Genomic DNA, 21,132 nt, shown 5'->3' with positions numbered 1-21,132 from the left:
GCTGCTGCCTGTCCTATTCTCTATTTCCATCCAGCCTGGCCTGTGTTGATACAAATGTGTACTGTCAATGTGTCAATCCATGACTTTTTGGGTTAAAGCAAACCAATTATAAATAAGCAAAAGAGATGTCATGTGAGCCCTGCTGAAATCGGTTAAGTTCATATAAAAAAGTCTATACAATTCTGCTTATAAAAAACAAATTATAATTCTTCAAGTAAATTGTTAAAAGGGCATTATGTAACTTTTATGGTGGAAGGTTTGCCATCTGCTTGTTTGCTTGAGAGATTTTAGCTTTGCCTGGAATGTTTCTCAGTATGGCATTAAACCTATCATGAGTTTATTCAATTTTGCAGCCACTTCTCCACAGATCTGACCTGTAACTTGATTTGGTGGTGTGACCTGTTTGTCTTCATAGTGATAAAAGAGTTCAATGCTATAGTGTTCATAACTACATATCTACAGGTGGTGACCAGGGCCGGCCCGAGCTTTCAGGGGCCCTAAGCTCAATTTGTCTCTGGGGCCGCCGACAGTGGATACCTCTTGGCTCAACTATTGGCGATTCACATTTGACACATTATGACTCTGCTCTCGTCACCTTGACCAGTTGTGTTTGTGTTTATTTGACCAACATCAGACTGAAAACATCCAAAATGTCACAACAACCATAGTCTCAAGAACAGCAGACAAACATTTTAGGGGGTCAGGATTTTTGAAATTCTAGACAAGGTGTTTGTGGATTTGGATTTGAATGTGTTCCAGTTGGTGACAGTGGGCTTAAATTTACATTCTAAAGTGTCCTTGCACCGGTGTAAACACATAGCTGCCCTCACCTTTGACCGGCTCACAAACACATGTAGCAGCAGCAGATATTTTGCTACTATAGGTATAAAAAAAAATGTCATCGTTTTAGAAGGACATTTAGGCTGCTTTAAATACACAAGTCCTGTTTCCAATAAAAGGTGATGTATTATATTATTTTCAATATAAATGTATGGGCTCTTGGGGGTTCTCTGCTGGCCTCGGGGCCCTAAGCAGCTGGTTAGTCCGCTTATAGGCTGGACCGGCCCTAGTGGTGACCCTCCACCATAGAAGATATAGAGTGCACTTCAAAATCAGTATTTTTGCCATATATTGCAGTATAGGAGTTGACAGGTTGAAAAATACTGCAATATAACATTTCCACACTGTACCTTTTCAGTTGAGAAGAAAAAAAAAACAAAAAACAATTACTACAAAACAAATGAAACCTACTAAAACATGATCTACGCAGTAAAGCTCCATAGTGTTAGGGACTTCAACCCAAGACCTTATTGCTGTGGGGTTTAAGCATAGACTGTATAAACAAGTGGACTAATGGACTCATGTCAAATGAAGCTCATCGAGGCTAGTGGTCATAGAGACAAATTTGGAGTGAGTTCCATATTTGCATTTCTGACCGTGGGTATCATAGCAACCAAAGAGTCAATCTGGAGCGAGGGTGTTGAAGGTAGTGCCCCTTCACTGCCCTCACTGCATGTTTATTCGGGGAGTGGGTGCTGAGCTGTCAATCAAACCTATTGCTAATGCTAGTGGGAGTGACCTCGAAGAAAGAAGGCAAGGCAAGTTTATTTATAAAGCACAATTCATACACAAAGTAATCCAAAGTACTTTACAGAAAAAGAAAGACATTAAAATCGCAATACAACAAATGAATAATCATCAAAAAATTAAAATTGCAAAATTGCAGAATAAAAACCTTTGAGTCATATGCACAGCTAAAAAAAACTGTTTTGAGTCTGGGTTTAAGAAGGTGCTTGATGTGTTATTAATGTTCATATCTTGATTTATGGACCAAATGAAAATACCAGGATGATGTAGAGCGGGTTAATACGAACATTTTAAGACCAAAGTGACGAGTCTGACAGCAGCAGTTAGAGAGAGAGGGATGACAGTTTTTCAATGTAAAGTGAATTGGGGCCAGAGTCGATAGAGCTGGACGCGCGCCCATGATCGCTTCCTATTTAGAATGCGGCGGCTAAGAGGTTAGCTATGTCCATTTATATAAATATAGTCTTAACCACTTTACCACAACAAATTACATCTAAAGGGGCTTACTGTATCCAGTACTTACTCTACACCTTCTGTGAACCCCAAAAATTCCCAGACTATAACATCAGTTCCTTGATCTTTTGCATTACATCACACTTTTGGTCAACACACACTTGTATAGTCAATAGCCGCTACATAACCCCATCCTCTCCCTTTAAACCGATGCAAAATGAACTTCTATCTCTCTCTCTACGCCTGCCTTAAAATGTCGTCTCTCCTTTTTATTCTTTTCTTTGGGGACCTCCGTGACTTCTCCCTTTTAGCGCCATACCAACGCTGTCCCGTACAAAAGCATTAGAGGGATCGGTGGGGTTTGTGCATTGAACACAATTGGACACGGTCAGATTGTCTCGGGACAGTCCAGACCCCACAGAGCAGAGGAGGGGGGTGTGAGCTGGAATATGCTCTCAATATGTCTTAGGGTTTTAGGGGGGGACGTGCATTCTTTTGGGGTTGTAACTAATGACGACTTTAATTATCTGCTAATCTTGTGCTTCTTTGGTCATTAACTCAATGGGTTTTGAAATGCCAGGCGATTTGTAAAGTGGTTGTTTGTTGATAGCTTTGAGATCATGCTCCCAAATGACAAGGCTTGTTGCTGAAATGTTAAATGAGTGAGAAACGGAGCTGAAATACAGTATAAAACTTGCTTGGTACCTTTTAATTGTTTTAAGAGTTAACTGGAACTTTTCTGATGGACGATTTATAACCAAAAGTGTTGTTGATAAGTGTATTGCCATATTGTGGAACATTCCAGGTAAAACAATAGAGACAAGAAGCATGTAGCGGGAAAAGAATCATAATTTAAAGCCGCACTTTCAACACCAACAGGAAGGCCACCCGCTTGTCTCCTGAAACGTTCCACAATATGACATCAAACAGCTATGTTGCATTTATTCAATACAAATGTGCCTTGAAAAACATGCATTCTTATTAGGAGCAGGCTCACCCCTCCACAGATCTGTAACTTGCTTTGGTGGTATTCCATGCTTACTTGTCTCCTTGGTGATAGAATAGTTTAAAGGTCTTATATTACGCCCAATATTACGTATGTTCTCCTCAAAAACGATTCACATTTGAGAACACTATGACTCTGCTCTCATCACCTCAACTTATTGTATTTGTATTTACAATTGAAACCAGAAGTTTACATGCACTATATGAAAAGACACATACACACTGTCGGCTGCGATAGCCTAATACATTTAAACATTCACAGAAGGTCAGCTGATGGATTATTGTGAAAGAAAAGGCCAACAATCCAAAGCAGACAATTGAATAAGCTGATTCACCATGCTCTGTTCGGATTTATATTCTTTACTTATTATATAAATGTCCCACTTCACTGTTTTATCCTGGCATGTCATGTTCTTTAGAGTAAGAACTAAGTAAAGGGCTGTTTTGAGTCACACATAGCAGCTCACTCCTATGCCCGACTCAAAAACAAATGGCAGCAGCAGATATTTTGCTACTATAGATAAAAAACATCATCAAACAACATGATTTGAGACGGATATTTAGGCTGCTGTGAACACATGAGTCCTGTTTCCAATAAAACTTTACATATCATATGATTTTCAATATAAATGTATGGCCTCTTGGGGGCCCTCTGGTGGCCTCGGGGCCCTATGCAGTTGCTTAGTCTGCTTATAGGCTGGGCTTTGACCTTTTGTTTAGTGGAGATTGGGAATTCCAGGACTGATTATTATCTAGTGAAGGTGCATCAAGTTTAAAAACACAGTGGAGCACTTCCGGTTTTACCACATGATGACATCACAAAGAGGAACGGAGGGTTTTCTCTTGAGGAAAAAGAAAATAGTGTAAAATGGGCCCTTTAATGACATGCTGTTCCAGGCAAAACAATAACATCGATCTCAACGGATATGGATAGATTCAGACAGATTCTTAAGTGGATTGGCTTCTCCATAGATCTGACCTGTAACCTGTCCTATGGAACATTCCAGGCAAAGCAGCTTCCGTTAAGACTGGCAGGTGGCGGATTCACCACTAGAAAAGTTCCACAATGTGTCTTTAAGTATACCATAGTGATTGTGTGTCATCTTGTAGCCTGGTGAGTGCTGTCATTTGGAGTCATATATGAGGCGCTTTGATCCTGGCAGCAGCAGATGTAAGTCCGTCTGGTGGGCTCAGGTTTTAGACAGAGACTGTTTTGATTTACACTACAGCACTTTGAGAGAGTGTCTGTCTGTGCAGAGAATGAGCAGGGCTGTAGAAATCACACACTTTAAATATATGCAGTTTATATCATGATCAAATGGCACTGTACCCGATTAACCGTCTGAAACATGAAAAAACAACTAGTTGATTTTAAAAGATTTGCAGTGGTCCAAAGTTATTCCTCACTTACCTTATGCATTCCGAGCACGCTAATTATTATAATGAGCTTATAAATCATTAGATGTAGACGGCATGCAGCTGACTTTTTTTTTGCCTTCCAGAGTTGTTAATACAATATATCTGTACTGTGGCAAGACACATTTTGCTCAAATACATAGAAACAAAATCAGGTACTGCACCTTTAAGCACTGTCTGTCATTTCAGTGAGTAGTTTTATACACCACACCATTCCTGCTTACGTCAGTATTATATTTTACAGTGTAACAGTATCTCACTTGAGTCAGAGTCGACAAGCGGTAAAAGCTTTATGTTTACAATAGTAGCTGATTAGGCTAAATATGATTTTGTTTTTGTAATTTTTGTGGTCTATCCTTTGAAAATACCAGAGTTTGTGCATCATGTAACATTTTATCATTCCATTTATATTAACTTAAAGCAGGGATATTCTGCCAAATCGACTTCAGAGCTTTTAACCATGTAATAGTTGTTTTTCTTCTCATTTACTCTCTCAAAGCTGTTTTTGGAGTGATCCGTGCATCACTTATTTTCATGACTATTTTATTTTCTTAACTGGTGATGCATGTAGGAATCGGCAGTTCCATGTAGTCATTTTGGTACAAACAAAAACAATTCTTTACTCAGTAGCTGTCCACAGGAGACGCTGACAGCCCCATGGGTCTTTGTTGTGATGATGTTTACACGATGTGACTTAAAATGCACAAATTATGACACAATGATCCACAGGTGTCATAGATTATAACACCAGCACAGTGTGTCTACTTTAAAACAGACGCCGCATCCAGAAAGTTGCTTTTATGATTATTATACTATGCTGTAAGTCTTGAGGCAACATCTACTATAGGCACAATTTTGGTTAACTTAAATCAAAAATATGTATACTTTGACTAAAGATTACTGATACTTTATATGCAAAAGAAAAAAAGGGTATTTTCTAAAACAAGCTTGGAATGGGACTTTTGAAGGCACACACGGTGAAGCCGCTAGCACAGGTCTAAAACGTCATTAGTATGCATAGGTTTCCAGGTTGTTGATTCTCCCACTTTTATCCAAATAGTTTCTTGTATTTCCACTTGTCTGACTTGGACCCAAAATGGCGGCGCGTTGGGAGAGTCCATTTTCTTTGGAGAGCACTTGAGCCCACTGCTGTCTGCACTCAGCTCACAGATGGTGCCTTTTACCCAAACTGTGTCTTGTTCATGAAAAAGCAATGACCAAAATAAGCCTCAAAAACTTTTAAAATCTCTGCTAAAAATGTTAAGCCATTTTTCTAAGAGCATTAAAGCGTTGAATTTGAGAACAACATTAATTAGGCTGTGTTAAAGGTACACTTAACAGCAAGTCTAAGAACACATGTTTTTCAGTTCAATAAATACAACCAAAATGAACAAACATGCATTTTGATCTATGTTTTAACTAAAAAGTTACATGCTGTAGCTTTAAAGAAGAGCTGTTGTGCTGGTGTTTGCGCTATTGTTATAATCTTTGACACATTACATTACATTACATTATGTTATAATTTACACATTTTAAATCACAATATTCAGCTTAAAGAAGAAACAAGTCTGCTGACTTTTGCTTTAGAAAAGGGTGGTGCCCAATAGGAGCTGCCGTCACCGTAAACATCACCACACAAGAATCCTGAAGCTGTCGGCTGTACATCACACTAGTGAGTAGAAAGTATCGATACTAAAAAAGTCACATTCATAGGACAGAAATGAACCTTTCCTGAATATCTTTAGAATGTTTTTGAGCTGTATCAGAACAAGTATCAGACACATGGACTAGAATGGACCCAGGTCTGGTCCTGTACATTGTCAATGTGAAGGTTCAGACTTTTGGACCAAATCCAGGAAGTGATACGGGTTCGATCACACAGAGACGAGTGAATGTGAGGAAGACAGAGCCCAAACGTGAGGAGAAAAGAGAGAGATGAGCTGACAGTTATAAACTACAATAAGTAATGTGTTGTGCCACTTTGGCAGAGCGGAGACCTGCAAACACTTCTGGTTTCATCAAGTGTCAAATTAGAAAGTTAGACAAACTTTCAGACAAAAAAACTGCAAACCACTGTGCCAAATACAGCCTGCTGCTTGTTTGCGTTAAAGATAGATCTTATTTGACCTAAAATCATCAAATGCACGTCCCCAAATAGTGTCATGTTATTCTCCTTACCAGAACCACCAAAACTGAGAACGTTAGATAAACTGAAATGACCCATTTACCAAACACACGCTTATATGAGAACATGTCAAACACATGCTAAATGACAGCACCTGTTCACTTCTATCAGAGGATGCACCTCTGGAAATCACTGTACTTACCAGGGAGTAGATGGTTATCAGCAAGGAACCAAAAAATAATGATATACATCCAAATAATCCACTTGGATCGTAACATTTAGTTGAAAAAAACTGTGTGCCAGCACTAAAACAATGAAATGTGAGGTAACTGTATACACCCGATAAACACTGCTTCTGATTGGTCTTTTTTCCTGCCTTGTCTTGCTTCTTTTTACTTCTCAAAACAAGGAAAAAAAACTGCAGGTCCTCTATGCTCCGCGTTTAAAAGACACGTTCCCGTTGCCATGACGACAGTAGAGACAGTGCTCAGGAAAGTTTGATAGTTTGGATTTGAGGGAGGCATTGTGAAACCAAAAAGTCTGGGGAACAAACGAAAATAATTTTGAAGGTCCTTGGTCTGGACCTTGGGGTGGACGTTCAAGTGTGAATCAGCCCTTAGTATCGTGAAAACACTTCAACTTGTTTAGTACAGTTCCTCTCCCTGGGGCATCCTGAGCTAGTGCAACCTAGAGTAAACAATCCCAAATATTACCTCCTAAAGCTATAAATAAAACACTTTTTTTCCCCTAATACTGACATTTCAGCTTGCAGACAAAGGTATTCTTCCACTCTCTTCTCTCCAGATGGCATGCACTGAGTTAAAACCTCTTCTCTCTCATTTTATCCAATGCCAACTCGTATCCAAGACTACCGCCTTTCCAAGTCCGTCACCGAGCAGCGGGAAAGCGTTATTTTCTGCTGCAAAACCACAACAGTCTGTCAGTGCGGTTCAAGGACAATTAAAAAGGATTTTGAGTGGAACGGTACAATTAGCAACAAAGGAGCAAAGCATGTGTTTAATATTGGGAGAGTGTGAATGGCAGAGGATGGGCAGCTAAACGAGGGCTACAGGGAGTCAGGCCTGATGAGAGAAAACGAGTCTTAATGTGGGATTGATCGTTTCATTAAAAAATCCAATCAGTTCACCTGCGTTACCCTGCCTGCAAATGTCAGCAAATGAGAGAGAGAGAGAGGAAAGAGGGAGGGGAAGGAGAGATAAGGAGGAGCAGAGGACCAAAAGAGAGGGTGAGAGTTAAAGAGGGAGACGAGGGCGTAAACCCGAGCTGCAAATGTCAGCCAGTTATTTGAGTAAAAGAGGGGGAGAGAAGAGAGAGAGGAGAGAGGAAAGAAGGAGGAGAAGAGAGAGGGAGAGCAGAGGAGCAAAAGAGAGGGTGAGAGTTAAAGAGGGAGATGAGGGGGTACACCCGAGCTGCAAATGTCAGCCGGCTGTTTGAGTAAAAGAGGGGGAGAGAAGAGAGAGAGAGAGGGGAAAGAGGGAGGGGAACGAGAGAGAGAAGGAGGGACAGAGGAGCAAAAGAGAGGGTGAGAGTTAAGGAGGGAGAGAGGGGGTACACCCGAGCTGCAAATATCAGCCAGCTATTTTAGTAAAAGGGGGGAGAAGAGACAAAAAGAGAAAGGAATGAGGGAGGAGAAGAGAGAAAGAGAGAGGGGGGGGGGAGAAGGAGGGGTAAGAGAGGAGGAGGAGCAAAAGAGAGGGCGAAAGTTAAAGAGGGAGAGAGCTGCAAATATCAGCCAGCTGTTTTAGTAAAAGAGGGGAGAAGAGGCAGAAAAAGAGAGGAAAGAGGGAAGAGGAGAGAGAGAGGAGCAAAAGAGAGGGTGAGAGTTAAGGAGGGAGAGAGGGTGTACACCCAAGCTGCAAATGTCAGCGCAGTTTTAGTAAACAAGAGGGAAAGAGGGAGGAGAGGAGAGAGAGGGGAAAGAGAGAGAGAGGGAGAAGCAGAGAAGAGAAAGAGAAGGTAAGAGTTAGGGAGAGTGAGAGAGAAAATGGGGGAGATGAGGAGATACCCCTGGGCTGTAAATGTCAGAAAGCAGGTTTAGTAAAAGAGAGGGAAGGAGAGAACGAGAGAGGAAAGAGGGAGGGAAGGGGAAGAGAGAGAAGCAGAGGAGAGAAAGAGATGGTGAGAGTCAGGGAGAAAGAGGGGAGAGAGGGAGTACAAAGAAAAAGAAAAGAGGAGTGGGCCGAGGGCAAGAAGGAGATAAAGAGGTAGGGAGAGAAACAGGGAGAGAGAGAGAGGACAGAAGGAGATAAAGAAAGAGATAGGAAATGAGGAAAAAAGGGGAGGATAAAGATATGGGACAGAAAGCAGGGAGAAAACAAAAGAGAAGGAGAGATATAGAGGGAAAAAGACTAAGCGGAATTTTCATATGTAGAAATATATCAGCAAGATGCAATGTGTTATTTGTTTATTCCCTGGTGCACTGGTTTGTTCGTTAGCAGGTTCCAGGTTCAATTACCAGACTTTGTGGTAGAAATATCTAATTGCATTTTTCTGACAAGCACTGAGATGCAAATGTCAGCGAGTGAGAGAATCCTTTTATTAAAACATCCGATTTATGTTTTAATAAAAGGATTCTGTTCAAAGATTTTAGAAAGAATGAGGTGACACAAGAATGACATTTCAGCAGATGTTTGTACAGATCTGAACTACAGGGTTAGCCGCTTCATGTCAACTTGTTTTTTTGTGGAGGAAATTATGCTAGATCAAAAATGGCAGATTTCACAGTTTGCTAATTTTGTCTATTCAAATTGTGATTTTGAGTTGTTCCTGACTCATCTCACAGCTCTACTTTGCAGCTTTTACTTTTCTCTTGGGGATTTGTCTTGGTTTCCTTTTGTTACTGAATTTTCCCCAACCAACAACATTAGTAAACGGATCAAACGATACTAGTGCGTGATGTTTGATTTCTGCGCCTACTTACATTTGAGGTGTGCAGTCTGCATAGATACATGTTGAAGGAACAAATACACATTTAATTGAATAAAGAATGGATGGATCAGAGCGATGGCAGAAAACAGATTTCCCGTGCAGAGACAATGAAACATATTTTAGACACAAATTTGTTCATTTGGAGTCTAAATGGTAAATGGTCACATTTTTATATAGCGCTTTTCCACCTTCAAGGCACTCAAAGTACTTTACATTACAGAACCACTCACCCAAACACACACACATTCAAACACCAGTGTACGCAGACACTTGGAGCAATGAGGGTTAAGTGTTTTGCCCAAGGACACAACAACAGCATTCATCTGTGGGAAGTGGAATCGCACCTTTAACCTGTGGGTCAGTGGATCTGACCGCTCAACCAATGATGTTTATGTCGAAAGCGAGATTCAAACCACCAACTTTTCAGATCAATGGATGAATGCTCTACCAAATGAGCCACTGTACAACTCTATGGAGGTGTTATTGCTTTGCCTGGAATGTTGCAAGGATGTGAAATTATTCACATCACAATTCAATCGAAATTTGCTCTTTCGTCTACAAACAACAAGATTACCTGTTTTATTTTATATAAAAACATCTAACCTTGTAGTTTAGAGCTGTACAAACACGTTCTGGGCTGTGATTCTTGTATTAGTTCTTAATATTTCAATCTTTTTGTCAAGTTTAAAATGTGAACGTCAAACAGAACCCTATCATTAAAACATAAACCACAAATCAATCGCAGTAATTGTCAGAGAAATCAGAATTCGATAACCCGTATCTATTCTGTTCTAGTCGCTTTGCTAATTTGACCAGTATTTTTCACATTTCACATTTTCACATTTCACATGCAGACGTTTGTAAATTGTTTTGTTCCATGGCGTAGTTTGATATTTCTGTCTTGTATGCCGCAGTCATATTGAAATTCCTGTGCACTGCCACCGGTCACCTGCATGTTCATTCAGTGTGTGTGGAGAGAGCAGCTCTAATCACAACTCAATACCCCCGTCCTCCGCCCAATCTCATTACAATCTATTAGGCCCTGATTGGATTCCCTCTGCTCCGGTGGGAAGTCATAGCCGCCCAAACAAAGGAACCAGAGATGGGGTGGGTGGCACTGTAGACGGGGACAATAGACTATCACCGTGTAATCAAATACGCACAATAGTGTTTGATATTGTGGTGGGGCTTGTTGAAATTGGTGAGGGTAGAACAACTAGCTGCAGCTATAATACAATTTATTATCAGCCTACACAGTCAAAGTGGCATTTAATTCTCTGGTCTGACCTTAGGGCGAGATAAACTTTGTGGAAATGGAATTCATTAGTGGTTAGATTGCTCGCCCACGAACCAGAAGGTTAGTGGTTCGAAGTCCACTCCAAGAAGTGCTTATTGCTAGGTTTCAGATAACATCACAACATTCTATAGACTAATGATATTTAATACAGATTGGGTGAAGGTAAAAAGAAGTTAAGAAGTTAACTGGTCACTGAAAGAAATCTTCAGATTAAATATATGTGATTTGAGCTTTTGGATATTTCATGGCAAAGAACAGCGTAATCAGTAGGAAAATCTGGCCCTTGACCCCATCTGACAATATGACATCACCAAACAAATCCCAAACAAATCTGTTACTTTGAGTCCAACCATTCATCGCACCTTGTCTCCATGGAGATGTTCACAGCACACGCAGGGGACAACACAGGGCAAAGTATTGTTTTGCTAACTTGCTAGCTGTTGCATTCCAAATAGGAAGTGATCATGGGCGCGCTTCTGGCTCCATATACTCTGGCTCCAATTCACTTTCTATTGAAAAACTGTGTCCCCTCTCTCTGTAACTGCTGCTGTCAGACTCGTCATTTTGGTCTTAAAATGTTCTGATTAACCAGTTCTACTTGATCCTGGTATTTTTTATTTTGCTATTGTCTCTGTAAATCAAGGTATGAAAATTAATAACAGACAAACTAGATGCTTTCTTTCCCAGGTTTGAGTCTTGCCTGGTCCCTGCTAAACCAGCTGTGCGAGTGGGAAGTGCCTCACTCTGGATGGGCTATTTGGTTGCTATGATACTCGCGGTTGGAATTTCAAATATGGAACTTGACTCCAAATTCATCCCTATAACCATTAGCTGTGATGAGCTTTATTTGACTGGAGCCGAACGCTATGGATGACATCACACTCCCTTAGTCCATGTCTTTATACAGTTTATGAGACAAGCAGGCAGCAAACCCTCCACCAGAAAAGTTCCATGCTGCCCTTTAAATCTGTCTTGGTGAAAATGGACATATTATTTCAGTCTAACGCTTGTCACTGTGTGGCAGTTCTTTGTGGAGGTACTTGTTCGTTTAGTGTAAAGCAGAGTCCTGCTGGCTCTCAGTGGGGGCTCCTGTCTTTGATTGCACTGTTATTGACAGAGCTGTGCCTGGACCGCCCGTAATCCAGTCTGCTCCAGTCTGCTGCAGTTTACTGTGCATCTCAATCAGCTGTGGAACCAACAAATCGTGGTCATGGTTTTTCAAAGTTTATATGGTCAGTGGTCAATGGTCACATTTTTATATAGAGATTTTCCACCTTCAAGACACTCAAAGCACTTTACATCAAGGAGCCACTCACCCAAACACACACACAGTCATACACCAGTGTACACAGACACTGTGGGCAAGGAGGGTTAAGTGTTTTGCCCAAGGACAGTATTTATCTGTGGGAGCTGGAAGTGCACTGCTGGAAGTGCACTGCCAACCTGTGGGTCTGTGGATCTGCTCGACCAGTGTTTCTCTCTGCTCACTTGGAGTATTGCCTAGAAGTTTTCCCAATCACCTTCAACAGGAGCAGTCCCATACTGATAATGTAAATTCCACTCCAGTGTATCTAGTTAACTGTTAGCTCTCTATGCTAATGCAAATTTTAAAGCATACTTTTTTTTTTTTTAAATGATGTCACATACCAAAATTATCTTCACATGAAAACAATCCTGTTATACAATTTTGGTTTAGTTTTAAGTCAAAGTTAGTTCATGTTTACTATTATAAGTAAGTCCCTCCCTTTAAAGGACTCACCACATTTGTAAAGTATTTAAAGGGCTCATTTACACTATTTTTTGATCCAAACTATAAAACACTCCACCTTTTCCACCTTGTGACATCATGTGGTAATACAGGAAGTGCTCCACTGTGTTTTTAAACTCCATACACCTTCATTAAAATAATCTGGATCATTTCAGCCCTGGAATTGCCAATGTCTACCACTGTAGACAGGCTAATAATAAAGGGTTACTCAAATATGTGTAAATGAAACAAAACATAACTCTGGGTATGTTTTTGATGAAGTAACAACATGTATAATATACGACTTTTAACATGTTATCAGTGACATCCACCTGCAGCTCCCTGTCCACTGCCTGATCTCTCAGTATTTATTGATTTTGGCTTGGCAAAAAAAACAAAACGATACAGGAATATAGCAGGAGCAAAGCAGGGGGCACTAAGGATTTCAGTGTTAAGAGCCTTTTAACAATGGAGTATACCCCCAACATTTTTAAATGTAGTTAGTCTCTGTAATGTAGAAGCTTAATATAGAATTATTTTTTATTATTGTCCCATTTGAACACTTGAAACTGGTTGTGCTATCAAAGTGTGAAGTAGAGACAGAACAGTGATCTAACCAGATGTCATTGTGCGCAGAGCCTATTAGTTGTGTTTTAAAAGTACAACACTCTCTATTGACATTTCCCCGTGTACAGTGCCTGAGTATCTTTGTTTACAATCTGTTTAGTGGAGCTTGATGAGCCAGTCGACACTATAGATCGTCCTTCGTGACAGACTCAGGCTAATTCCAAACTCAGCAGGACCAGGATGGACTGAGCCAGGTCTGAACAGAATCCTGGACAGATCCTCCTGCAGTGAGCCCTAGTTATGTCCCCCTCCCATAGACACGACCAGGACAGAGAAGGCCCACTGCTGTGTGCTGTACGGCCTCAGAACAGCTGCGCAGGGGTGAAAGGACAAGTTTGGAGGACTAAAACCGGAGGAGGGATGACTGAGTTCAAAAACAGCGGGGTTCTTTGATGCAACTTTTTGAAGTGATGAAAAAGATCAAACTTGTAGTCACTCTGAGGGCCCAAGCAATTCTGAAAAATACCAAAAAATTATGTTTCATTGTAGGGCTGCAATGGTTAATCAACAAATCATAATCGTGTATTTTGTATTCATTATCTGGACAATACTGACACTAACTCTTTATTCCTTCAGTCTCCGTATTTCAAGCTATATTTGGTTAAAATTGTTGACATTTACAATACAATTAATCTTTTGACTAGTCGACTAATTGAAAAAAATATCACAGCCTAATCAACTACTAAAATAATCATTTGTTTGCAGTCCTAGACCATTAACATTTTGAGAAGACTGAAGTATGAGCTACTAAATTAATACAAGAATCCCATGCATTTCAGGAATATGTTTGTATTGTAATGATCTGATATTTTGTGTTTAGTTCAGACTTGAGCCCTTTTGCTGTTCTTGTGACTGTTTATGTAATGTTTTTCTATCCGTCAGTTACAGGTCTGTTTTGGAGACCAGTAACTGACGGTTGTTTTGGCGTGAGCGTGTTCAGAAAATAAACAAGATGAAGAACTCACACCAGAACGTTACAGCATATAAACTGAAACTTCACGTTGTTGGTTGTTTACAGAAAACACAGAATATTGTGTTACCTGTAGGAGCCAAAATACCCCCAAACCACTAGGTAGCGCTGTGGGCCCTATGTGTCGGTACCATTTCCCTATGAAAAGGCCCGGGTACTGCTAGGTTAGAGGTAAATGATTTCTTACCATGTCAAGTGTGGAGTGTATTGCTTTGTGGAACTTGTGGGCATAGAATGGCCAAAGGGACCAATAAAAAAGTTAAAGTCAATATATTTTCCTGTGGTTTGTGGAGACACGCGTTGGGGGAAAACTTAAAAAACATAGCAGCCAGAAAGCGGATTGTAGTGGTCCATGTGCGCCTCTACATTATCTAAACACCCTTAATTGAATAAGTCAAGATAGACCTATTTATGATTTATTCCATATGTAAAAGTTTATAAATTCTAACGCTAATGGAGTACATTTTCCATTGATTTTTCCCATAGCCTTTTTGAAACAATCAAATAATAGGGTTCAAAGCTACCAGCCACGAGTTACCAGGTACATGGTAACTTATATCCATAATGTAGTTGTTTTAAGTCCATGAAGACCGTTTAAAATGCAAGATTCTGCAAAATAAAGTTTTAGGAACAGATTTTAAATAAAATGATAGGTCCTGTGGTCATTAGTTAACAAACACAGTAGCTGATTATCCCTGTGCAAGCGTTCAAACTTTTAATATTAATTTTTTCTGAAAGTTTATGAGAAAACTGAATGGGAAATTTTGTTCAGTTACAATAAAATACAATTGTTAATGATTTGCATAAAAACAATATTGTAGTGTTTACTTAAAAATGAAATTGGTTGACTTATTCACTAGAAGATGTTCTCATTCTGCCATACTGTGGAACATCCAAGACAAACAATCTCCATGGAGACAAGCAGGTACCCACCATAAAAGTTCCATTGTGCACTTTTAAATTAAGCCTATTGTCTCAACTAAAAAGCTTTGTCACTGGGCTGTTTCCAGTCCTCATTCTTTACAAACACAATATGTTGCCAGTGGCTACATTCCTGTTGAGTCCACTGTATTGTGATGCATTTGTCTTCTTCGTTAGCGGCTGCGGTTCAGGGTTAATTGATCGTGGATTAATGTGGTTGATTTGCAACTCAACCAAGCTAATAATGTGCTATTGATCGTAGCATTAGCCACCGCCGGATGTGGCCAAGTCAAAGTGGTGCCATAAGTTGATGCTGTGTATTTTAATCAAGTTTAATCATATTATACGTTTGGCTTAGCTAGCATGGTGCACCGAGGTTGACGAATAGCCACTTCAGTGCATTTATTTATTCGTTGTATTGACTTTTTCAGAGCCAAAATGTGGCAAAGTAAATGAGCCATTTTGTGGACTGCTCAAAACGTTTGTACTGGCAAAATTGTGAGGTTCAATAACTGTATGTCTTATATGACAGGTCAGACTACTCATTTCACAAAGACATGGGCTGTGTCCGAATGTCCACACTATTCCGGACTTAGGCCACTATCCAGCGGTCACGACATTTTTAGTGCTGTCCGAATGACCAAGGAGTGAAAAAGTAATGCACTCAAAATGTCCCACAATGCACCTTGAAAAGTAGTAGGCATCAGTGGTTACTAGACCGGTCAATATAGCCCACAATGCACTGCTAGAGTTGGAAAAACAACAGTGGACAACGACAGGTCCTTGATTGGACACAACACGACTGAATGAAGCAAATAGAAGCTCTGGGTTATTGCACTGTTGATCCTGATTATGAATAAACCACTATTATATAAACCATTGCTGTGTAAATTTGCTAGCATTTGCCACTTAGCTTGAGCTGTTAAAAGAGCAATTGTTTCCACATATCAGACAAAAATAAAAAAATGTAGTCCGTTTGGCTTGACAAAAACTTGTATGGTTATTATTAGTCCATAAATATGTGTGTGCCAGTCCAATTTGATCATTATTTATGACAGAAATCAAGGTTTATCAGACTTTTTTCACTGAAATGCTAGAGCCACGTGACCCGAAAGTAGTGAGCTGTGTGTCCGAACCGCTCTGTGAATGAAGGCAATATAGAGTCCACTAAAGTGTGCAGGGCTATGTAGTGGATGAGGGGTTAGGAGCTAGGGGAGACATTCGGACACAGCCTTAGTTAACCCTCTGATGCATGAATTATGAAAGCCTTGGTCAAGTGTTTTTATTCTTCTCAGGACATGAAACAACATTGTGAACTGCCTGTAAAAACTGCCTATTGTAAATATACAAACACGTGTTTCTTTTTATGCTTTGAAAAACATTTTAACAATTTTTGGGAAATGTCAACACTGTATAGCTGAAATGTTTAGGCTTGAATAAGAAAACCAATCCGAGGAAATGTACTTGCAGTTACACCGACTGACCACTGAATTGACCTCAATGGAGTGTGGCAGCAGAGAGCACTCTAGAGGCTGATTTGCAGCTCCACCACATAAACCAATGCATTAAAGAGAAAGTTATGTTTTAGTAGCAGTGACCGCTATGCACCAGAGGGTTAACATGATAGTAGTAAAAATTCTAATAAAAATCTTTTCTAGCCTGGTAAAGCTGAAGTTTTAGCAGATATGACATAAACACCTGCACATACCTTAACTAGCAATCATCATGCTAACAAGGGCCATAACTACACAATAGTTATGATTTGATAAATAAAAATAAATTACACCTTTATTGGTTAAATCAGAGTTTAATCTGTCAGAAAAATGCCTTCCTTGTGCGTAAATTTTCTTTGCATTTTGGATGGAACTGACGACAGCTGATGACAGAGGTATTCTGTTTTTTAATTCACTGCTACTTCCTGTATTTTCTTCACAAACTGATGTAAAACTATGATAAATATTGACCTCATGTACTATCCCCCCATCCCAAGTAATATTTAGAAAACATATCAATCTGTCAAACGCACAAACTTCCTTTCAGAAGTCCAACTAGGATTTTCTTAAAACCCATAAAAGGCAAAGAACATACAAAATTCCAAATCCTAAGTTTTTACAGCATCACATTAAGCCAACAAGAAAGCCACACAACCCTTGACCCAAACATAATTATTTTAAATGTGCAATTAAACTTTGGGAGTTTGTGAAATGGGCGATTAAAAGTGTAAAACCATCTCCGTGGGTTGGTTCAGTGAGCCAAACATTCAGAGGAGTCAATGATGCACAAGCCTATTGACTTCAAACACAGAGGAGGTGACTGTCTACGCCTTTAGCTCTGCACAAAACACATCCTATTGCACACAAAAGCAGCGGTGCGTGCATAATTGGGTATACTTGCAGAATTAATACCCGTAATCACAGCTTGTCCAAAAGTGAATATTAAAATGAAACTCGTAATAAAACGCAATGGATTTTTAATGGCTTCTTTGCTTGTTATTGCTTTTGTGTCTAACAGGATCAGATGGTCTCACTGCCTAAAAAATAACATTAGTTAAAGGTGTATATGTAACTTTTCTAGTATAATTTTTCTATGTCTGCCACCTACTTGTGTCCGTGGAACGTATGGAAAGTATGGCAATCCTTGAAGCACCTTAAAAAAACACGCATTCTTACTGTGTTGCCTCACCACAGATCCGACTGGTAACTTGGCCTGGGCGTGTGTCATTTGCTTGTCGCCGTGGAGAGGTTTTGTCATACTATTGGAAGAATATTCATGGGTTTCAGCTTCTTGTTATGGGTGACAATTTGAGTACTTGGACCATTGAAAAGATATATTATGTTTTAAATTGCCAGTCGCTATGTTAACGGTCCGAATTTTCCATCATTCTGAAACAACGGATATAGGAGCGATATTTTTAGGAGTAACGTGGTCCATGAATCAGGAAGTATACATGCTAAAATAATAGTTAAAGTAAAAGTAATTGTTATAGTTTAAGGTTGCTCATTTGTATTTCTTGTTTTTGTATTTTTACTGAGCGGTTCATCCAACTTTTCATTTCGGCATGGGTGTTTTTGCATGTTCTGAAATGGCGATATGGACTTTCATGATCACAGTCAACAAGAGCTCTCATCACAATCTGAATGGACGCAATTAGCAAATCGCACAGGCTACAAATTTTGAAGTACTGGTACCATAATTTCCTCCACAAGCAACAAAATATTCTGTGAAGTAAAAACTGCCAATACTGTAGTTTAGATTTGTACAAACATATTCTGAAACGTGATTTTTGTATTCTTGTTGGTAGGATGTCAGTTTAAAATGTGAACTTTGAATAGAATTGTAGTATTAAAACATAAATTGCAAATCTAATCACGGTTGCAAAGATTGACAACAAAAATCACAATTAGATATTTTCCTCAAATAGTTCCACTCTAGCAACTCCCCAGAAAAATTGTTGTTAGGGTTACTATTAGTGTTGTAACGATGCACAAATTTCAAACTTGATTTTGTTACTAAAGGAAAGACTCTTTAGACAATAGAATGTAATTTTCAACATTAAAATCCCTCATTAGATCCCTCAGGTTCCATTGTGGTCCATGTGGTCTTCAAAGATTCATTTCTGTCCTGTAAATGTGACTTTTTTAGTATTGATACCTGCTCAAAGGAGTATCTAGTTCCAGTACTAGCTTTAGTATCAGTTAGTATCTGCTTTTCGATCAAATAACCCTAGTAAATCCACAAACATACATACAAACCTAACTTTTTTTTCTTAACTCTCTTTACAGCTGCATGTCAGAGTCCAAGCTTGGCAGTTAGTGGAGAGGTCTTTACCATGACAGCGCCCCCACTGGTCGGCCCGGGACGCTGCAGCAGGTGTGTGGGCACCATGACGACCCCGCTGCTCCTCTTCCTCCTGCTCGTCTTCATCAGGACAGGACTGACCCAGACCTCTGAGGAGCCCACAAGTCCGAATCCCAGTCCTGCTCCATTTGATCCACTCACCCAGCCGGAGTGCACCAAGAAAGAGCACCCCAAAGTCTCCATCCAAGGTCAGATTATAGTTTTATCATTTTAACGGCACAGTACCTGATTTTTACTGTCTTAAAAACATGAAAAACTGTTCTACCAGTTTATTTTAAACAGTTTGCAGTCGTCCAAAGTTATTCCTTGCTTATCTTATACATTTTCAACATTGTTTTGTCGTCATGGTAAAGCTAACAACTAGCATGCTAATGTGCACTTTTTGATAAAAGGCTTTCTAATTAGATGCAGACAGCACACAGCGGACAGATTTTGAACTGAAAAGCTTATACAATATATAATCTATACTGGTCAAGACAAAAAATATAGTTTAACTACATAAGAAAAAAACTGGGTACTGTTGTATTGTTTCTGGCCTTTAAACATACTCCTGAGTACCTTTGTGTTGACTTTACATGTTTTAGAACTTAAAATTATGCATGCACACATTAGTTTACTATGGAATAAAGCAAAAGCAAGCTATTTAACAACGTAGCCAACATGCTAATTTATGTACTGACCCTGCCTCATAACACAAAAAACATACAGGTTTTTCTCCTCAAAGCACAAACTTCTATTCACCTTCACCTTTATTCCTCCCAAGCCAACAATTTTCCTCTTCATGAACATTTTGTGATGATTATTTGCAAATATTTCTCAGTTAAAATGACAGTCATACCTTTTAATTTATCTTCTTGCGGGCCACATAAAATGACATGGCGGGCCGCATTTGGCTCCCGGGCCTTGAGTTTGACACATGTGATTTACAGTATGCGCTTAAAAATTATTTTTTTTAGCTTTGACACAACAATTCTCAGAAAATTCAACAGGGAGAGGAGTGCCACTCATGAAGAGACCCGAACTGGAGCAACTACAGAAAAGGGTTAGCATTAGCTGCAACTAAGACTTGATCCCAAACTCTGACGTGATGTAGGGCACTTCAAGTTATAAGCGATTTTCACAATTCTCCGAGACCCGTACGGAGTTTTGCAGTCATGGTAAAGCTAACAACAACTAGCATGCTAATTGTCCACTTCCTTAGTATTAGACAATAACAATGGACAATAGATGCAGACAGTACACACAAGATATTTTTGACCTCAAGAGCTGCATATATATCTCTACTGGGGCATTTATGCAGTTATGGGGTGAATTTAGAGCAAGGTACCATATTTGGAATTTCAACCGTTAGTATCATAGCAACCAAAGAACCAATCCAGAGCGAGACTGCTAAATGTAACACCTCTTCCTGCCCGCTCCACTGGTTTAGCAGGGAGCGGGGTAAATCGTTGTTAATCAGACTGTTAATAACGCTAGCGGGAGTGACCTCGGGGGAAAGAAGGCGCTTATCTTCATTTACGGACACAATAGCGAAATAAAACTACTAGGAGAGCAGGTTAATATGAACATTTTAAGACCAAAATGACAACAGCAGCAGTTATGGAGAGATGGGTGACAGTATTTCAATAGAAAGAGAATTTCAGCCAGAGTCGATGGACCTGGAAACAACGCGGCGGCTAGCAAGTTAGCTATGTTTATTTATGTATAGAGTCTATGGACAAGACACATTTTGTCCAAATACATGTGAGTAGGAAAGTTAGCCAGACACTGGAAGAACATGCAAAGAGAAACAGTTATTCCAGCAATCAAACCTGGGACTATTTAAGTATGGGGCAAGAACGCTAACCACTGTACCACCATGCTGCCTCCTAATTTAACTGTCACATAGCAAAACAAAGTTGATTTTATAATGTTTTGGATGACTCACGATGCCTCTAAAATTATCCCGCTTTTATGCAAATGAGGGGATGAGTCAACCACTTTACAAAGAGGAAGCTCAAAGTGTTTTCAATGGCTTTAAACAAGGCTAACACAAATCCTGCGACATAACAATTATTTCAAATGTTAATACAAAAATTATAGACATTTGGAAAGAAAATGTAAGCTGTTGGAGCTGACTGAAAGGGAGTTAATGACTGCATTTACATGGCACATCACACGCCCGGTAATATTTAGAG

The 21,132-nt window shown here is 39.7% G+C and overlaps 1 protein-coding gene across 3 annotated transcripts in view; it reads left to right on the top strand.

Annotated features, from left to right (window-relative positions):
• Window positions 1-21,132, top strand: part of sema5ba (sema domain, seven thrombospondin repeats (type 1 and type 1-like), transmembrane domain (TM) and short cytoplasmic domain, (semaphorin) 5Ba) — a 344,594-nt gene that overhangs the window by 129,759 nt on the left and 193,703 nt on the right. For all 3 annotated transcript variants that reach the window (XM_055230746.1, XM_055230747.1, XM_033987339.2), the window contains one exon: window positions 18,880-19,143. In XM_055230746.1, coding sequence (XP_055086721.1) covers window positions 18,927-19,143 — 217 coding nt within the window. In that variant the 5' untranslated portion in view covers window positions 18,880-18,926. The remainder of the gene's footprint in view (window positions 1-18,879; window positions 19,144-21,132) is intronic.

Source organism: Periophthalmus magnuspinnatus, chromosome 21 (assembly GCF_009829125.3).
Source record: "Periophthalmus magnuspinnatus isolate fPerMag1 chromosome 21, fPerMag1.2.pri, whole genome shotgun sequence".
NCBI lineage: Eukaryota > Metazoa > Chordata > Actinopteri > Gobiiformes > Gobiidae > Periophthalmus > Periophthalmus magnuspinnatus.
Note: the sequence above shows the minus strand (reverse complement) of the source record. Positions and strands in the feature narration are given on the sequence as shown.